This window comes from Dama dama, chromosome 5 (assembly GCF_033118175.1).
Source record: "Dama dama isolate Ldn47 chromosome 5, ASM3311817v1, whole genome shotgun sequence".
NCBI classification, from domain to species: Eukaryota; Metazoa; Chordata; class Mammalia; order Artiodactyla; family Cervidae; genus Dama; species Dama dama.
The window spans coordinates 130,813,683-130,832,500 of record NC_083685.1 but is presented as its reverse complement, the minus strand read 5'-3'; the positions used below and the strand labels follow the sequence as shown (position 1 = coordinate 130,832,500).

The window sequence follows — 18,818 nt, the reverse complement described above, 5'->3', positions numbered from 1 at the left end:
GGGATGGCTTTGATGTCTCAAATTTCATCTTAAAAATTCATGTACATCTTGCAGTCTAACTCATAATATATTCATGATCATTTTAATGTGAAATTTTAAAAATTATCTATCTTTCCTCCCATTCCAAATCTTCAAGTAAAACTGATGCCCCAGGCTGGATATCCTCCTGGAATTCACTGAGTCTGGTCTAAGAAGCATGGATCTGGCCCCAACCCCTCAGTTCACAAATCACAAAGCATAGAGGTGAAGAGACTTGCTCAAGACTACATGGCTAGCGGGAGAATGAGGACCAGAGCCTAGGAGGCCTTCTCCAAACCCAAGGCTCTGTCCACTCATCCATCAACTTATCCATCCACCCACCCATCCATCCATCCATGCATTCATCCATCCACACGTCCATCCATCTGTCCACCATCCATCCATCCACCCCTCCACCCTTCCATCCATCCACACATCCATCCACGCATCCATCCGCCCACCCATCCACCCATTCATTCATCCATTCACTCAATTCATCCATCCATCCATTCACACAATACATTTATGCAGAATTAACTAGGCCTAAAGCGTAAGACTCCAATGGTAAGGTATTGTCCCTCCCCTCATGTCACTCAGTTTACAAAAGGTTCATCACCTGAAATTTCTCCTTGAGGTGCACCCCCCCCCCCCCCAGCCACAGGAGGACTCCAACATTCTTCAAAGGAGAGATGAAAAAAATACCTCTTTAGTTGCTCTTTTAGAGTGTAAACTGGTCTCTGACTGGGAAAAACAGAACGAGTACCGTCTGGCCACGGGTTCACCTAAACTAAAGCTACAAAGGAGGGAAGCACCAACATCTAGAAAGAAACCTGAAGATAACTACCTTTGATCCTGACTCACTTTGAAAATGTCACAGACCTCCAACCATCCCTCCTTCTACGAATGAAGACATTAGCACCTTCATCCTTTGTCCAGAAAGATGCTCCGTGTTACCTGGACCCATCCAAAGGCCTCCAGCCAGCGTCCTTCACCCCTACAAGCTACTAATTCCCCGTGGCATTGTGTAACAGGGGGCGAGGAGGCAAAGGCCAAGGAGAGACCCCACCAGCCCTCAAAACTCAGGACTAAGAACAGGCTCAACAGAACGGTGTCAGCAGAGCTTCCCTGGTCTGGTTTGACGGAGCAACCTTGAAGCAGCCCCTTGCAGGGGGCGGGACGGGGGGCGGCCTCCAACTGCTTTAGAGACAAAGTCTAACTTGGAGAGACTGGAGGAGGAGTTTCAGGAAGCCACTGGAAACAAACCTGCCTGAAAGAACGACGAGGAGGGGTGGGGAGGGCCCTTCTGAACTTCCTGAAGCCAACGGCGGTTCAGGACGCGGCTTTTCTCTCTGGCTCTCACCCCAAGGGCTCCGGAGGGGAGCAGGCAGGTGTCACAGCCGCGGAGTCCTGTGCCCAACGCCTTGCCTTTGCCCACCCGGGCCCCTGGCGAGCTGGAGGGGGAGGGGGAAGCCCAGGACGGGGGTCTGAGGAATCAGCGTGAACCCGAGCGGCCCACCGCCCCACGAACGCGGAAAGGCCTCCTCCAGCCCTGCCTCCCCCACCCCGGGAAGGAGCAACTGTGGATTTATTTGGGAGGCGGCTCTTTTCTGAGTTGGCTCCTGCGGTCCAGCTTGCTCATGACCTGGGTGATGTCCACCGTGGTGGCCGCCTCCCGCGCCTTGGCTTCCTCTTCCAGCTGCCGGAGGATGACGGGACTGGGGCTGGAGCGCAGGTGCCGCCGCATGAACAGGAGGCTTGAGCTGGAAGGGAGGAGGGGGCGGTCGGCGGAGGGCAGCACTGGCCGTTCTCCGGCGGCCCCTCATCCTCCCGGGGAACCTCAAGGGGGACCCTCGGAGGCCCCCCAGCCGCGGGAGGATGGGGCCTGAGTGTGGCCCAGCTCTTAGAGGCCGCCAGAAGGGCAGCGCCGAGCAGACACCACCCGCCACAATGTCTGGAAACCAACGTGTCCCCTTAGCTTCCTCGAGGTTCTTCTGGAAAGAACGGGACAAGGGGGCCTGGCTACTGGAAGCCGAAGGGCTCTCGCCCCCCAGGGAGAACTGGGGCATTTGTTTTCAAAAGTGAAGGTTCTGGGGAGGAAGGAAAGTGCGAGGCCATCGCAGAGCGAGGCTGGACCGGCAGAGGAAGGGGAAGCGGCCGGAGGAGCCAGGGATGCGCTGGCGGCCCTGTGCGCATGCGCCGACCCGTCCGCCTCTTCCGCCAACACCAACCACGCATCGCTGTCCACCATCACCTCGGGCGCCAGGATACAGCTCCGGGTGTGTGATGGGGCCGACCGTGAGCAGGCTTGGAGAAGCATTATTTCAGCCGCAAAGGGCGAATTCAGACCTAGGGACCTCTCCAAATTTCGGGAGCATGTAACCCCTGGAACTTCCGTATCTGCCCGGGGAGGAACCACGCCCCCACCTGTGAGCGGAGCCTGAGACACGGTCTCCCCACCCCCCCACCCCCCCGCCTGCCTGCTTGGGGCGCCACTTAACTTGCCCTGGGAAACTTCCGTTTCGTGCACTGTCTCACGCCTGACAGTCACGGGACACACTCACACCCCTGCCGTCCCCGCACAGCTACCGGTCGGGCTTCCCGGGTCCCCAGGGTGCGCTTACTACCCAGAGCGCCGACAGCATCATCAGACCGCGGTACTCGACCCTGAAGCCGAGCACTGCACCCGCGGTCCAGCGCCACCCCAGGCAAGCGCCCAGGCACCCCACAAGAGAGCCCAGCTGATTCCTCAGATCTGTGCCAACCTAAAAACCATCTGGACAGAGGCACATGATGCTCCCCTCCCTTCCCCACTACTTTCTGGCAGGACGTCTGGAGCTATTGTGGCCGTTTCTTGTGGCTTAAAGAAGGAACTCTCAAGTCCCCAGGGACACTGAACTCCCGCCCTTACCCCGTAAACCTAGGAGAATAGCACCGCCAAGACCTCCTTTCTCTCCTTTTCATAACAAGGCCATTATTCTCAAAAATGAAATCAACTTGGGGTCTTTTAAAGCTCCTCTGATTAAGGCTCTGGTCCAACCTACCCCCTCCTTTGGACTGACTGGAGACGCTGGAAAAGCGCCTGGCGTGGGGCTGAGCTGACAAATGGGAAACATCTATGGCGGGGTGGGGGGCGGGGAGGACAGGCCCTGGGGCTGGGAAAACTCTGCCAAAGTCCCAAATCTTTGTTCAAGCTGTTGTTTGGTTACTCTTCTGAATCTTAAATCCCTCTAGCATTTTCTTTTTCGCCCCCAGAGAGTTCAAACTGCCCTTCGGGACGTTTTATCCTTTGCCCAAGGGCTGCCAGACGGACATTTGGACATTCATATCTCCAGTGAGGAAGGTGAGCATGAATAAAGGAACGGAGGGACTTGATGAAAGGCAGTCCCCTGTGGTCAGCAAGAATAGTTCCCCTGTTCGTTCCCCTGAAGGGCCAGCGCTTTTCTTTGGGAGCAATCTGCCCCCGTCTCCACAGTCTTGAGCCATCACAAAGGACATTACCAGGACATAGCTAAATTAATTCCTAAACACCAGTTTGGAGTGGAGAAGTGTGCCAATTAAAAGGCCAATGCGATGCTTCCATCTGTAATAAAGGTCGTTATTCCATCTGATAATCAAAACTCTTTCAAACCAGCGTTAGGAGAACAAAACTGACTGGCAGTAATGACTATGTGCATCTCGCCAGCATGCTTTCAGAGCATGATGAAGCCAGTAAGGCAATCAGACTCTAAGAATGCCTCCCAGTCTCAATATTTTCATCCGGAAAATATCTTGATAATAGCCATTTGGCTGAAAAAGATCCTCCTTTCCCTGTAAACAAAACAGCAGGCCATGAGTGATTTCAGCCCATTCCACTTGCCTTTTCTTTGTAGTTTCCTGGGGTTCAATCGCTTTGGCCAGCATCTCCTTATAGATTGGGGATTTTAAGTAGCGAGCATAAGAGTCCTGGCGGGAACAAGAGAAAAACGAGACTTGCGAGAAGGAATGGGTCCAGTCAAAAGAACACACTTGCCTTTTTCCCAGCCTCCTCCCAGCAGCGAAATGGGAGTTGAGAGGATTTGTTTCCTTGCGCTCAAGGCATTCAGATCTGCACCTAAAGCCACGGTTCTCAAGTGCGACCCCCGGGCCGGCAGCGTCCATTCCACCCGATCACTTACAGCGCTGTGCTGAGTCGCTCAGTCGTGTCTGACTCTTTGGGACCCCCTGGACTGTACCCCGCCGGGATCCGCTGTCCATGGGATTCTCCAAGCAAGAACACTAGAGTGGGTTGCCATTTCCTTCTCCAGGGGATCTTCCTGACCCAGGTAGCGAACCTGGGTCTCCTGCACTGGCAGGCAGATTCTTTACTGTCTGAGCCATCGGGGAAGCCCAGACTCCTTTGTGTGGCTTTTTCCAGGGACCCTGGGCAGGTTCAGAGAAGTCACTTCCTGAATGCTGCCTCACTCAAACCAACTGCAAACTTCAGTCCCAACAAATACAGGAGAAAGCCCAGAGCAACCAATGGGGAATTGATTTTAATTTCTTGAAATGGTATCATTCTAAAGACTACATAGTGAGAGCAAAAGTCATGAGAACTATGGGCAGAACTAACGGACAGATGGCCCAACAATCACAGGGAAAGATGCTCAACATCACTAATCATCAGAGCAACGCAAAGCAAAACCCTCATGAGGTGCCACTTCACACCGGTCAGAACGGCCATCATGAAAAAGACTGCAAGCGAAAAACGCTGGAGAGGATGTGGAGAGAAGGGAACCCTCCCGCACGCGTGGTGGGAATGTCAGTCTGTGCAGTCACTATGTCAGGACAGCCCTTCAACTGCAGAGTCGGAAGCCCTGAGAGGGCTTCAGCCTCAGCTGCTGCTCCTCCCTGGCCAGAGGGCTCGGGAGCACAGGGAGGGGCCAGCCCTGCAGCAGGTGGAAGACACAGCTGACCGCTCAGCACCCTACAGCAAGGCCACCTCCACACGCTCCCCTTCCCCCGCATCCCGGTACCCGGGGACGGGAGGACTTCCGGCCGTGACTACACACTGCCACTTCCCCCGCATCCCGGTACCCGGGGACGGGAGGACTTCCGGCCACCACCACACACTCCCCCTTCCGCCGCATCCGGGGACGGGAGGACTTCCGGCCACCACCACACGCTCCCCCTTCCCCCACATCCCGGTACCCGGGGACGGGAAGATTTCCGGCCACCACCACACACTCCCCCTACCCCCGCATCTGGGTACCCGAGGACGGGAGGACTTCCGGCCACCACCACACGCTCCCCCTTCCCCCGCATCCAGGTCCTCGGGACGGGAGGACTTTCAGGCACACGCTCAGCCGGCCCTGCTTACCTTCTTCATGAGCATGTAGATGTGGGTCTGCGCCGCGTCCAGCACGTAGCGGTGGGGGTGCTTCAACCCCTTGACCGTGATGTCCATGGTCTTGCCATCTATGTTTATCCACCGTCTCGCCCCGGGGGCCAGGAACAGCCTGAGACCGGGAGGAGAATGTCAGCAAGAGTAGCCAGACCGGGAATTCCCAGGGGGTCCAGTGGTAAAGACTCCCTACTTCTACAGCAGGGGGTGTGAATTCCATCCCTGGTCAGGGAACTAAGATCCTACAGGCCATGTAGTGCGGCCAAAACTAAATTTAAAATTTAAAAAGAAAGCCAAACCAAGTCAGTGAATGCAACCTTCCCAGCTGCTCAGGAGAGAGGGACTGGCAGACGTGACTCGCCCCCCCAAACACACACACACCCTGGGGTGAAAGGGGTCCTTTTCGAAGATACTCAAGCATCTGAACAGGTTGTCAAGCAACATTTCCTAGAAGCAAGAAGACTTCACTGCCAGCACCGGGAATGTGAAATGTGCTTAACTTTGGAATTCCCAACCTCTTAGAGAGCAAACAGTGGGTGGGGTGACCCCCAGCCCCCCAAAGCAGGGGTGAGGCGCCCACACACGAGGTGCACTGACTGCCTCCGTCCAGTCTGACCTCGGGCGCAGGGCGGGGGCAGCCGGGCGGGGGGCCTCTGAACTCGCGCAGCTCATGCTCACTTGTAAATCTCCTCCGCCTTCTCCTTGACCTTGGACTGATCTCCGTACTTCAGGTCCTCACAGGCTTCCCAGAAGCCCAGGTTCTCCCCTGCGAGGGGCAGAGGGTGGACGCCATGAACAGCCGGACGGGAGCCGGATGGGAGGTGGGGGGAGGGAAAAAAGAGAAGCGGTCAGCCGGCATGGATCCCGCCCTGAGACGTGACCGCGGGGGTGGAGGTGGGACCACAGGCTCCTGGGTCCTCTGGCCAGGGGCCGGGAGAGGGCATGAACCCAGGGAGCGCGCCGATGGTGCCTCCTTGGTGCACAGAGACCCCACCTCTGAGAGCCCCCTGCAGGCCGTGTTCCCTCCAGAGCCCCTCACAGATACACTGCTGAAGCCGCGACCCTGAAGGACTGACTCTCCAGGAAGGCCTGGCTGCAGGGGACTAAACACAGGGCCACCTGAACCATAGACCCTGCCCCTCTGGGCCCAGAAGGAAAGCCAGGTGCCCCCCTCCTGTGTCCTTCCAGCTGGATGCTCTCTAACTGGTGCCCGGGCACCCAGAAGTGTGAACACCTAGTACATCACCCCAGGTGGCAGTTTCACCTGAGAAAATAAAGGTGGTCACAGCAGTGGGAAAGCAAGAGTCTATGTGTGTGTGTGTGTACACGTCTGTGCCTGTATGCCTGCATGTGTGTGTATGATGTGTCTTATACACGTGTGTGCATGTGTGCCTGCATGTGGACACGTGTGTGCTTGTGTCTGTATGTGTATGCATGGTGTGTGTGCATGTCTGCACACATATGTGCGTGCATGTATCTGTATGGTGTGTGTGCAGACACATGTGAATGTGTATGGCTATGGTATGTACGGTGTGTGTGGACACATGTGTGCATGTGTCTATGACTAGTGTGTGTGCCTGTGGCGGGGAGTGAATCACGGACCACCACCATGTGGGGAAATGTACCACAGCATCCCTCTGCTCCATTTCCATATTCTCTCGAAGCCTCCCGGGCATTTCTGACCAGAGAAGGCTGTAGGAGCCTAAGCAAGTTGACTCTGTCCCCTAATTCTATAGAGACCCTTCCTCTCTGGCAAAAAATCCAGGGAGTCCTTAGGACCAAGACCACCCGCAGGAGCAAACAGGCCAGGATGCTCTTGAGTGACAGCCACTGGCCTTACTTCAAGGGCCCTGGAGACCACCTTGCCCACAGCAAAAGACAGTTCATTGCTTCGGAGTAAAATTAAATGCACAATTGTTCACAAAAGTCAAAAGGTGGGAACGACCCAAATGTTCATCCGCACAATAGCGGATAAACACAAGTGGTGCCTACGTACAGTGAGCGTTATTCAGCCTGAAAAAGGAAGGAAATCCTGACACAAGTCACAACAGGGATGAACTCTGAAGTACTCGGTGCTAAGTGAAATGAGCCAGACACAAAGGAACAAATCCTGTATAATTCCATTTAGACGAGGTCCCCAGAGCACTCAGACGAGAAAGCAGAATGGTCTCCAGAGGGGTGGGGAGTTAGTGTTTAAAGAGGACAGAGTTTCAGTTTGGAAAGATTAAAAAGTTCTGGCGATGGATGGTGGTGACAGTTAATTTCACTGAACTCACACCTAGAATGGTTACAATGGCCAGGCTTGTGGATATTTTATCAGTGTAAACAAATGAGCTCACAGAAGTGTGTACATGGATGTTCACAGCAGTACTGCTCATAACAGCCAAAAAGTGGAACAACTCAAACGTCTACCACCTGAGGACTGGACACACAAAAGCTGGCGTATTCACAGAATGGAACAAACACTGTTGTTTAGTTGCTAAGTCGTGTCCAACTCCTTTGCAACCCCATGGACTGTAGCCTGCCAGCCTCCTCAGTCCATGGGATTTTCCAGGCAAGAATACCGGATGGAGTTCATTGCCATTTCCTTCTTCAGGGATCTTCCCGACCCAGGGATCGAACCCACGTCTCCTGTATTGGCAAGCCTATTTTCGCCACTGAGCCACCAAGGAAGCCAGAATGGAATATTATTTGGCCATTAAAAAGGATGAAGCATTATTACATGCTTCAACACGGAAAGACTTTGAAAATACTATCCTAAGTGAAAGAAGACAGCAAGCCACATATTGTATGATTCCATTTATAGAAAATGTCCAAATCCATGAAACAGGCAAATCCATGAAAACAGAAAGAAAATTAGTGGTTGCCTAGGACTGGGGTAGGGGGCTGTGGGGAGAGAGGAAGACAGAGGAATAGGGAATGACGTACACGGGTTAGGGTTCCTTTTTTAGGGTGCGGAAAATGTTCTAGAGTTATATAGTGGTGACTGTTGTGCAACTTTGTGAGTTTAATACAGAGCACTGAACTGCACACTTTGAAACAGCAGGTGGATTATATGGTCTGAATTTATAACATGTGAAGCATATCTCAATTTTTAAAATTTTAATGAAATGGACTGTTTACTTGTTCTTCCTGTACCAGAAGCCTTGGGGATCTCATCCAGAGATCCTCAATAGTGCTCTTTTTTTAAAATAACGGCAGGAAATCTTAGAGATGAATTCTCACTGATGCCAAGTAACCAGTGGATGGGATAAGCTCAGGGTGTGGTTCGTCAGCCGGCCACTAGATGTCGCCCGGCCCACTTCCTCGCGGCGTGCTTCTGACCTAAAGCAGCCCCCTCCCATCTCTGGGTTTATTACATCCTGGCAATCAGGCTTAGACAGAGAAAAGACTTTTCCAGAACCCCTATTAGAACGTGATTTGCCACATCAGGCAGGCACACAGGCTCATGGCACGTCCCGTGGGGTAGTTTCAGGTGCAACTCACAGACCAGCGGGTCTCGGGGAGCAAGGGAGGTTCAAGGGTGCCCCGGGGCTCGGGACCTGGCGGGAAGTAAGAGGGCCCACGAGAGCCAGGATTTCAGGGCAGGCGGTGATGCCCACGGAATGTCCCACCCGCGGGACGTGGCCCCAGTCCAGCCTCCGCTTTTCCCGGGTGCCTCCCTGCGTGCCGTATCTACGAGGCTACAGGGCCCCCAAGGCCGGCACATGGAGTGTGGGCCCAGCAGTGGTCCCCAGCCTTTCACTACCGGGGGCCCATCTCATGGAAGACAGCTTTTCCATGGACTGGGGGCAGGAGGGGGAGGGATGGTTTCAGGACGATTCAAGGGCATTATGTTCATTGTCCACTTTACGTCCACGGACTTCCCTGGTGGCTCAAATGGTAACGGATCTACCTGCAGTGCAGGAGACGTAGGTTCCATCCCTGGGCCAGGAAGATCCCCAGGAGGGAGAAATGGCAACCCACTCCAGTATTCTCGCCTGGAGAATTCCATGGACAGAGGCGGGCTATAGTCCATGGGGTCTCAAAGAGAGACGCGACTGAGTGATCAACACTTTCCCTTCATGTCTACTGTTACTACGTCAGCTCCACCTCCAGTCATCAGGCGTTAGACCCCCCAGCCCCACCCACTCCACTGGCCCTGCACCTTAAGGAAGCAGACTGGGAGCTGAGATGGTGGCCCTTGATCGTGGCCACATGTTACAGTCACTGGGGGAGTTAGCAAAACTTCAGAGAGTCCACCCCAAACCAGCTAGAAAGGAACCACCGGCGATGGGGTCCAGGCGAACTGAACAGGCAGCCAGGGCGCCCCGTGCTGAAGAAGCCAGGCGCGTGGCGGCACGGACTTGGGGCTCGTGACGGGTGACCCTGGGGCTCAGGGTGAGCAGGTGCCGGCAGCCAGAGGGGAAGGTGAGTCACAGCTCACACGGCTTCCGTGAGCAAAGTGACCCCCCCCATCAGGGAGCCCAGGGAGGGGGCGGGTCCGGAAAGCTCCCGCCAACAGTTGGCCTGAACAGAGCCCTGAACACCCCTGCCAGCATCCTCCAGCCCCAGGCGAGACGTCCAGGAGTGTCTCCAAAAGCAAATGTTTCTATTAAGAACAAAATCAAAGACCCACCACTGAACTCCTTCCTGAGAAAGTGCTGGAAGCTCTGCCGACCCTTGGGGTCCCGGATCAGCTCGCTGAAGTTGAAGGCCCAGCGCTCCACCCGCATCTTGGTCGGGATGTCCACCCTGCAAGGACCACGGCGTGTAAGTGCTCCAGACGCCTGGGCTGTGCTGGCGGCCACCTGCGTGGGCCGAGGGGCTTCCGCCCCGCTAACCTCCACTCCCATCCCTGCACAGACAAGCCAGGTAACCCCCTGCTCGGAAAATGCAGCCTCAGACACGTCCCCTGGGCCTGGGGTCAGGAGCTGGCTGCCCAGGGTGGGGCTGTGGTGGGGGGGGGTTGCCCTGCTAACCCTTCAGGACAGAAGGACACGCACGCATCCTCCAAGGCCTGCAGAGGCGAGGGCCGGCCACCACACCAGGCCCAGATTCAGGTGGCCTCTCTTATCCAGACCAGTCCATCCTAAAGGAATCAGTCCTGAATATTCACTGGAAGGACTGATGCTGAAGCTGAAGCTTCAATACTTTGGCCACCTGATGCGAAGAGCTGACTCATTGGAAAAGACCCTGATGCTGGGAAAGGTTGCAGGCGGGAGCAGAAGGGGACGACAGAGGGTGAGATGGTTGGATGGCATCACTGACTCAATGGACATGAGTTTGAACAAACTCCAGGAGACGGAGGGCAGGGAAGCCTGGTGTGCTGAGTCCATGGGGTCGCAGAGTCGGTCACGACTGAGCGACTGAACCCCAACAACAACTCTTATTCAACACACTGGGAGAGACACACAGGCTGAAGGAGACCATCCTCATAACCAGAGCCGCCCGAAGATGGTTCCAGAGTCCTGGGCCCTGCAGCTGACCTCCGACTCCCACGGGCGCCCTCCTTGCCCCGTCAGCTGACCACGGGGCTACGTGGAGGAGGGGAAAGGGCGCCCCCCAGGCCTGCTCACCCGGCTGGTCTGAACCCGGGGTGCTCCGCAGGCCTCAGGAGCCGGCGGCCACGGTTTGCTCCCGACGCCCCGGCCCTGCCGCCTCCCCCGCCTCACGCCCTCACCCCTGCCCCTCCTCCCCGCTCCTCCCCCTCTGAGGGGCCCTTCTCTCTTCCTCTGTCAGCTTGGCTTTCTCATCTGCAGTTTGGCCTTTGCCCCCTCTTCCAAACAGCAGATTTATGTAGCAACAACCCCTCAAATTTCACAAATAGCAAAGGAATGAGTGGTATAATTCCTCAAGGCAGGTTGAGGGCTCTGCCTTTCCGGAACTTATTTTTACTCTAATTAGAAATCAAGAATGGAAAGCCATAGAGATGACTGTTTTCTTTTCAAAAACAATCTCTGTATTGTTTAAACAGAGTTACCCTTTGACCCAGCAGTTCCATTCCTAGGTACACACCCGGAGAAATGAGAAATATATGTCCAGGTGAAAACAAGCCCATGAACATTCATAGCAGCATATTCACAACTGCTAGAAGGCAGAGACAACCTGAATGTCCATCAGCTGATGAATGGATAAACAAAGTGTGGTCTAGCCATAAAATTAACATTTTTCATCCATAATTTGAGATTGAGTACTAATATCTGCTTCAACATGGATAAACTTTGAAGGCATCATGCTAAGGGGAAAAAGTTAATCACAAAAGACCTCATATTGTACGATTCCATTTATGTGGACGTCCAGAAGAGGCAAACCTGGGGAGACAGGCAGTTTAGTGGCCGAGTAGAGCTGGAGGGGTTTGGGGGTGCAGACCTGGGATAGTAGCTAAAGAGTGTGTGCGTTAGTCGCTCAGTCTTGCCTGACTCTTTGTGGCCCCATGGACTGCAGCCGGCCAAGCTGCTCTGTCCATGGGATCCTCCAGGCAAGACTACTGGAGTGGGAGGCCATTCCCTTCTTCAGGGGATCTTCCCGACCCAGGGATCAAACCTGGGTCTCCTGCATTGCAGGTGGATTCTAAAGGGTAGGGGGTTTCTTATTTGGGTGATGGAAATATTTTAAAAATTGACCTGTGGTAGTTGCATGATTCTAGTCAAAATCACCAAAACATACACTTTAAGTGAGTGAATTCTATGACATGAAAATTTTAACTCAAAAAGTTTCTTTTAAAAGAACACAGATATCTCAAATACGTACAGTTTGGCATTTAAATCCCAGAACTGGGTGTCGTCTGTTATCCAAGGATTGCTGGGGAGGCAGCCCGACATGATGGCGTCATTGGATGAAAACTGCTCACTATACTTAACGATCCTCAAAAGCAAAAAAAAAAAGACGTGATTTCCTAGAAGTTCAACACCCCAGAGACCAAATCAATCACCACTCAGGTCGATTGAGCAGCCTGCCCTCCATCAACTCTGTCCACGTGGTTATATACTTATTACCATCTTCTCAGAGAAACACTAACAGTTCTCGGGATCGGCAGGTGCTTAAGAGTATCTGTCCTATTTGAGTCATGAAACAAAACGGCGTCTCCCGATCAGGAGAGGTCGGCGTCTCCCGACTTCTCTGTACTTGGTTCATAAAACACGGCCTCTTTACCCTTGATCATGAGTCTTCACAATGCAAAGCTGACTCTGCGTGCATTCAAACAGGGGTCTCGGCACCATCTTGGAAGCACGAGGTCTCCACGGACTCAGTGAGGTTCTGTCACCACCCTGGGGTCCACCCTCTGTCAAAGATGCCCGCGTTTGGGAATTCAGACCCATTATTCAACACTGTGGTCTCGCCGAGACAAACGCAGGCAAGCGCTAATCCCCTCTAGCTGGGTTAGACGTCCTGAATCAACACATGTCCTGGCGTCTGGTAGTTTGGAAGAAAAGCTGCCAGGTGTTCACCCTGAGGGTGGGCATTGCACCCCTAACATACACACGAGGCGCCCGCCACAAAGCCTGCCCGCCGCCACGAGGGACTGCAGAGCAGGGCCCGTGCCCGAAGACACCGCAGAGCCTGGCTCGGAGTCCCACGCGGAACTCAAGGCCCCGGCTGCACTTCTCACAGGACCTTCTTATTCCCATCAGACCTCCACCGGGGAACAGTGGGAAGACAGGGGGAGACACGTGCCCACAGGTCCAGACACTAATGGTGTCAGAATCATGGCAATGAGGCTCCGAGACCATGAGTCTAAAAGTATCCTACAGCCTTTGAGCCTCCTCTAGTGGACTGTCCGCTCGGTTTCATGAGACTGACTTTCTGGAACAGGTCAGAGTAGTAATGCCCTCTGAGAGAATGGATGAAGACAGCCTGAATGCTTAAGAAATCAAACATTAATTTCCAGTCTGTCCCAATAGGATTTTAATCAAAGGCTAACAATGGATGTTTATCAGTACCGCTGAACCATACCATCTAGCCCGTGAATGCTTCCCACTTCCCCATCCACAGACTGTCTAGCGCCTCACCCACCTGATTATTCCTCACCCGAGACCTGGAGGCCAACCCAACTTAACCCCCGTGAGACTGCTTTTGTCCCTTTCCGTCCTCAGGAATCTCAAGCCAACCAAGACTTGTCAAGTCCTCCTTGAGGCAGAAGTTCTCCTGCCTGACGACCTGCTGTGCCAACCTCAGCAAAAGCAACAGGTTAGAGACCTACCCTCCAAGGGACACGGACGACTTCACCGTGGACCTCATCAAGGCCTGTCGGTAATACATGATCTGCAAGAGACACAGTGGTTAGACCGCCCCTCCCGGGGTGTCGCCAATGCCGACGCCTACACGCAACTCTGAACGAGAAGCTGCTTCCCCATCACAGCACCCCATTCCGCCCCCGCAAGCCGGCCCCCCAGGACCCCAGGAATCAGGTCTGCAGCACACAGGGGACCCAGCTCCACACAAGCAGCCTCAACTCATCCTGTGCTCGGCTCGGAAAAGACACCACCGGGGAAAAGTGAAAGTTCCAAACCGAGACAAAGGCTTGGCATCTCCCCAGATGCCTCTGATTGCAAAGAAGATCTACCCTCACGGCCATCGATACCCAGGGCTCTGTCCTGGGCCCTGGAGAGAAGGTCTGCCCACGCGGTTAGCCCGTCACCCTGGACAGACGCTGAGCTCCTCTGACTCTAAGAGCGGGAACCAGGGTGCGGGCACCCACCCCACGTCCCTCAGATCTGCGCCTTCGGAGGGTGCTTCATGTCCCGCATAGAGCTCAACCTCACGCACATCTTACAAGACATGCTTTGGCGTTCTGTGCCATCCATTACTTTGTAGACAATTGTCTGAACCGTACACATGGTTCTCATTTCATCACTGAGAGCAGAGCAGGAAGCCAAAGCACATATAATTTGTTAGAGGATTAAAAATCAGACTTCCCTGAAACTGGGAGGCTAATTACCTCTTTCCTGACAGAAACCACTGTCTGTTTCTGTAAAAACAAAGAAGCAAAAACCATTAAACAGACGTCATGAAATCATTAGAGTCCAAATACCCATTTGAAACACAAAAACCCTTCCCCAAGAGAACACTGCCCATCTTTGTTTTTTTTACTTTAAAGACAGAATTTCCCCATCACCACTTGTTCCACCCCATTCTGCACAACTGCTGAAGAATTAGATCAGCTGAGAGGTTTGGTGACAGAAGCGGGTGCTTTGCCGCTATAACTTTATCCTACTCTCCTAAAAGCCAAGATGAACCGAAGACCAAGTTCCACCACGGTGCCTACAGAACACCCGGTGGGGGAACTAGCCACTTGGCCAGTACTCAATGTTGCAGGGAAAAGCCACGCCACCTAAAATAAAGCACACACTTCAAAGACTCAAGACCAGCCCCCAATGCAAGCTGAGCCGTTAATGTGGAAGCTCTCACCTCGGGCTCCATCCTCGGTCAGAGGAAGGATGGCTCTGAGAGGAGCCTCCTGTTTAGGATCCTGGAAGCTCCCGGAAACCACTCAGACCTGCCTCCTCCTGAATCTTCCTACTATCTGACATGCTTCCCTGGTACCACGTGTCTGCCCCATCCAACTCTAGGAGGCTTGGTACAGCTGGTGCTTCTGAAACCAGTTTTCCTAGGTTTGGTGGTGTCCAAGGACCGCCTAGTGTAACTCTGACAGGTCAAGCTGAGCGTCTCCATTCCTGGCGGCTAACACCCTGCTGCTGAGTGCCACCGGGTTTGCATCTCTGGAAAAGTCCAAGGATGACATGGTTTCCTTTAGCCGGCTAGTAAAGTAAGTCCTGGGCCAGAGCCCAGTGACAAGGAACGAAGGAAGGTCTGAGCTGGAACGTCCACATGAGTCTCCTTTCTACTTTGCATCATTTTTTTTACTTCGCATCATTAAATTATTTTCATGTGATTGCTTTTCTCAGGGTGGGAAGCTAGGACAAGTGATCTCAGAAAGGCAACGTGTGACTTCCCTGGTGGTTCAGGGGTTAAGAATCCAGCTTCCAATGCAGGGGACGTGGCTTCGATCCCTGCTCGGGGAACTAAGATCCCACGCTCCACAAGGCAGCTGAGTACCTACACCACAGTGAGAGTCTGTGCGCTCCGGGGGCCACGGCCAAACTGAGACCGGACACAGTCAAAGATAAAAGGTAAATACTTTCTAACGCAGGAAGGGAGCGCTCGGGCATCCCTCTCTGATTTGACCCTCATCCCCACACACTCTTCCTCCTTCGTCGCACTCCTCACAACCAGAATTAGATACTGTTTGTGCAGCTCTCTGTTTAACCCACGTATCACCCATCAGGCACCACTAGGAGCAGGAAGACCACGTTCATCGTCCTGCGCGTAACGTGGGGTGCGGAGCAGACGCTCGCTAAACACCAGACACATGATGATGGCTGTGTGCTTGGAGGCTGAGGAAAACGGAGATGCATTTTAAGGTGAAGAGAATATTATTCTGCTTAAAAAACTGAGAACACTCTCCAAGTGGCCCAGATATTTTGGCTATTACGCTAATTATCTGTTCCTATGCTCTCCTAACACAGGGCTGGGTGAGAAGACACAGATTTCAGGTAGAAAAGGACCCCAGGGTCAGGGTGGATTTGCATTCAAATCTAATATAATCAGATGCTTCTGTTCAAGTCATGCCAAGTGGATTAAGAAGAGTATCTACTGGTTTATGCCTTCTGCTCAAAAGAGAAGCTGGACTTTTGTGTGATAATAATCACACAAAAATAGCTAGGTACAAAGCAATTTACACCTCTCTGAGCCCTTAGAAAGTTTAAGGGAGGGAGGTTTTATTATTCTAACTTTCGGCCGAGGAAACCAAGGTTCTGATGTCTCCTGGTTGGTAACTGGCTGAACCAGGATTCAAACCCAGGTGTGACCTTGGCAAAGCGGAGAAGTGGGGCTTCCCTGGTGGTCCAGCGGCTAAGACTGCGCTTCCACTGCAGGGGGCTCGGGTTCCATCCCCGGTCAGAGAGCTAAGATCCCACATGGAGCACAGTGCGGCCAAGAGAAAGCAAGAATAATAGCAAGAAAGGCTGAAAAAAGGCTGTTTGAAAACAAAAAAATCTGAGCAGTGATCCTGGAGAATCAGAAAACGGTCTGTTCTGTTCACCAGTTCCTCGCTTGCCCCTGAAGCTGAGGCTAAGTGTCGAATGGAATGCCCCTGTCCAGCCACGAGACACTACTTCATATAAAACAGATAAAGAATGAGGGCCTGCTGCGCGGCCCAGGGACCTCTCCCCAGCAGTCTGTCGTGGCCCATATGGTAACAGAATCCAAAACAGAGGAGATGTGTGTGCATTTAACGGATTCACTTCGCTGTACATCTGAAGCTCACATCAGCTACACTCCCATAAACATGAAAAACAAAAAGAGAAACGCAAACCAAAAAAGAACGCGAGCGCCCCAATCCAAGAGGAAGCACACACCTGACTCACTCTTTAATCAACACTAACGATGGTAGAACACACTCCCAGCTGGAAGAGAAATAAGACCTGGGATCTCACACACAGCCCAGTGACCATCATTAACGATGCTGCATCACACGTTTAGAAGTCGTGCAGAGCATAGATCTTAACTGCTACCCCACAAAGCCGCAATTACGTCAGGGGTGGAGGTGTGACCGCATTGGTGGAACTCACTTTGCTATATCTATTCGCATCTAACCACCCACTGTACCCCTGAGACCTGCACACGTTATAACGCCAATAATATCTCAACAAGGCTGGAGCGTGGAAACGCTGACGCTGGTAAAGACTGCAACTGTACTCGGGGTGCCCAGTGGGCAGCATCTCAGACACCCTCCCTTGGTGCCCAGGCCCCAGGACGAGCCACTGTTTCCAGCCCTGCTCCCTGTGTGGGCAGACACGGACGAGACTCGTAGTCCAGCCTGACCACGGTCTCTGGGCCCCCAGGGGGCTGGCCTCACACACCTCCAGCCACCAGCACACTCACTTCTGGTCTACTCGGCATGGTCTGACTTCAGCCTGATACCTGTCATTTCTGGGGCCACTATCTCGGTCTTCGGGGTGTTAAAACTTTTTTATATTTTAATTCCCTTCTTGACTTTACTGTCCTTTCAGGGCACTGGGCTTGCTGTGGGCTTTCTGGTTCCCCCAAACTACCAGTGATCTCCTGGAATCGGACTGCAGCGGGTTGCTTGGGGTCTAAAAGCTTGTCCATCTCCACCCTGGATCACTGGCATGGGCATCAGCGTTTATTTCTAACTTTAAGAACTGATGTCCAGCGTGGGATGGAGGGAGGTCCAAGAGGGAAGGGATATATGTACACATATACCTGATTCACTTCATTGTACGGCAGAAATGCAACACTGGGAAGCTACTGCATGCGTGCTAAGTCACTTCAGTCATGTCTTACTCTTTGTGACCCCATGGACTGTAGCCCACCAGGCTCCTCTGTCCGTGGGACGCTGTAGGCAAGAATATTGGAGTGGGTTGTCATTTCCTTCTCCAGGGGATCTTCCCAACCCAGGGATAGAAACCACGTCTCCTGCATTGGCAGGCAGGTTCTTTACCACTAGTGCCACCTGGGAAGCCCAACTATTAAAAGAAAAAAAATTATCATTAAAAAAAAACAACCTTCTGTCCATGGGACCTGCCTCCTCTAGGTTAACATGCAGGGAGTCTCTCTCCTGTCTGGAGAGTGTGTATCCTGGCAGTAGGGGAGAGGGTTCTGGACTTCTCTGAAAAGACAGAGAATTTGACAGGATGGGGGTCATTAAGAGTATCGACTTTCTGGGTCAGAAAGGTCAAAATCCCGGTTCTGTCACTTCTTGGCTACCTGACTCTGGATAAGTTACCTGGCATCTGAAAGCCTCTGCCTTCTCATCTGTAAAGAGGGACAGAAAACAGGGATTGAGTGATATAATCTGGAGTGACTGGCGTGGGGCGGGGCTCTAAGCGCTGGCTGCTGATGAGGGCTCAGATGCTTCCGCCAAGAACGCGCAGGTGCCGCGCTAGCCCCGGTCAGGAGGCAAATCGGGATGCCCAGGCAATACTGGGGATATAGTCACAGCAACAGGAGGATCTGCTGTTACGTGAAATTTAAACTTAACTGCGCTTCCTGTATTTTATCTGCTAACCCTCACAAACCTATCAACATGATTATTACTGTCAATACAGAAAAGGCCATGCGTGCGTGTGCTCAGCTGCTAAGTCGTGTCAGACTCTTTGCAACTCTATGGACTGTAGCCCACCAGGCTCCTCCCTCCATGGGATTCTCCAGGCAAGAATACTGGAGTGGGTTGTCATTTCCTTCTCCAGGGGATCTTCCCCACCCAGGGATCAAACCTGCATCTCCTGCATTGGCAAGTGGGTTCTTTACCTCTGAGCCACCAGGGAAGCAGAAAAGGTCGTAAGAAACATTCATGTCAGTGTATGGCAAAAGCCACTACAATATTGTAAAGTAATTAGCCTCCAACTAATAAAAAATAAATGAAAAAAAAAAACTG

At 53.1% G+C, this 18,818-nt stretch overlaps 1 protein-coding gene across 4 annotated transcripts in view; it reads right to left on the bottom strand.

Annotated features, from left to right (window-relative positions):
• The window catches only part of RGS9 (regulator of G protein signaling 9), a 63,843-nt gene that overhangs the window by 11,489 nt on the left and 33,536 nt on the right, over nt 1-18,818 (bottom strand). For all 4 annotated transcript variants that reach the window (XM_061145035.1, XM_061145032.1, XM_061145033.1 and 1 more), the window contains 8 exons: nt 14,298-14,327; nt 13,560-13,621; nt 12,110-12,223; nt 9,996-10,111; nt 6,056-6,143; nt 5,354-5,492; nt 3,875-3,960; nt 1,661-1,778 (listed from right to left, as the gene is read on the bottom strand). In XM_061145035.1, coding sequence (XP_061001018.1) covers nt 1,661-1,778; nt 3,875-3,960; nt 5,354-5,492; nt 6,056-6,143; nt 9,996-10,111; nt 12,110-12,223; nt 13,560-13,621; nt 14,298-14,327 — 753 coding nt within the window. The remainder of the gene's footprint in view (nt 1-1,660; nt 1,779-3,874; nt 3,961-5,353; nt 5,493-6,055; nt 6,144-9,995; nt 10,112-12,109; nt 12,224-13,559; nt 13,622-14,297; nt 14,328-18,818) is intronic.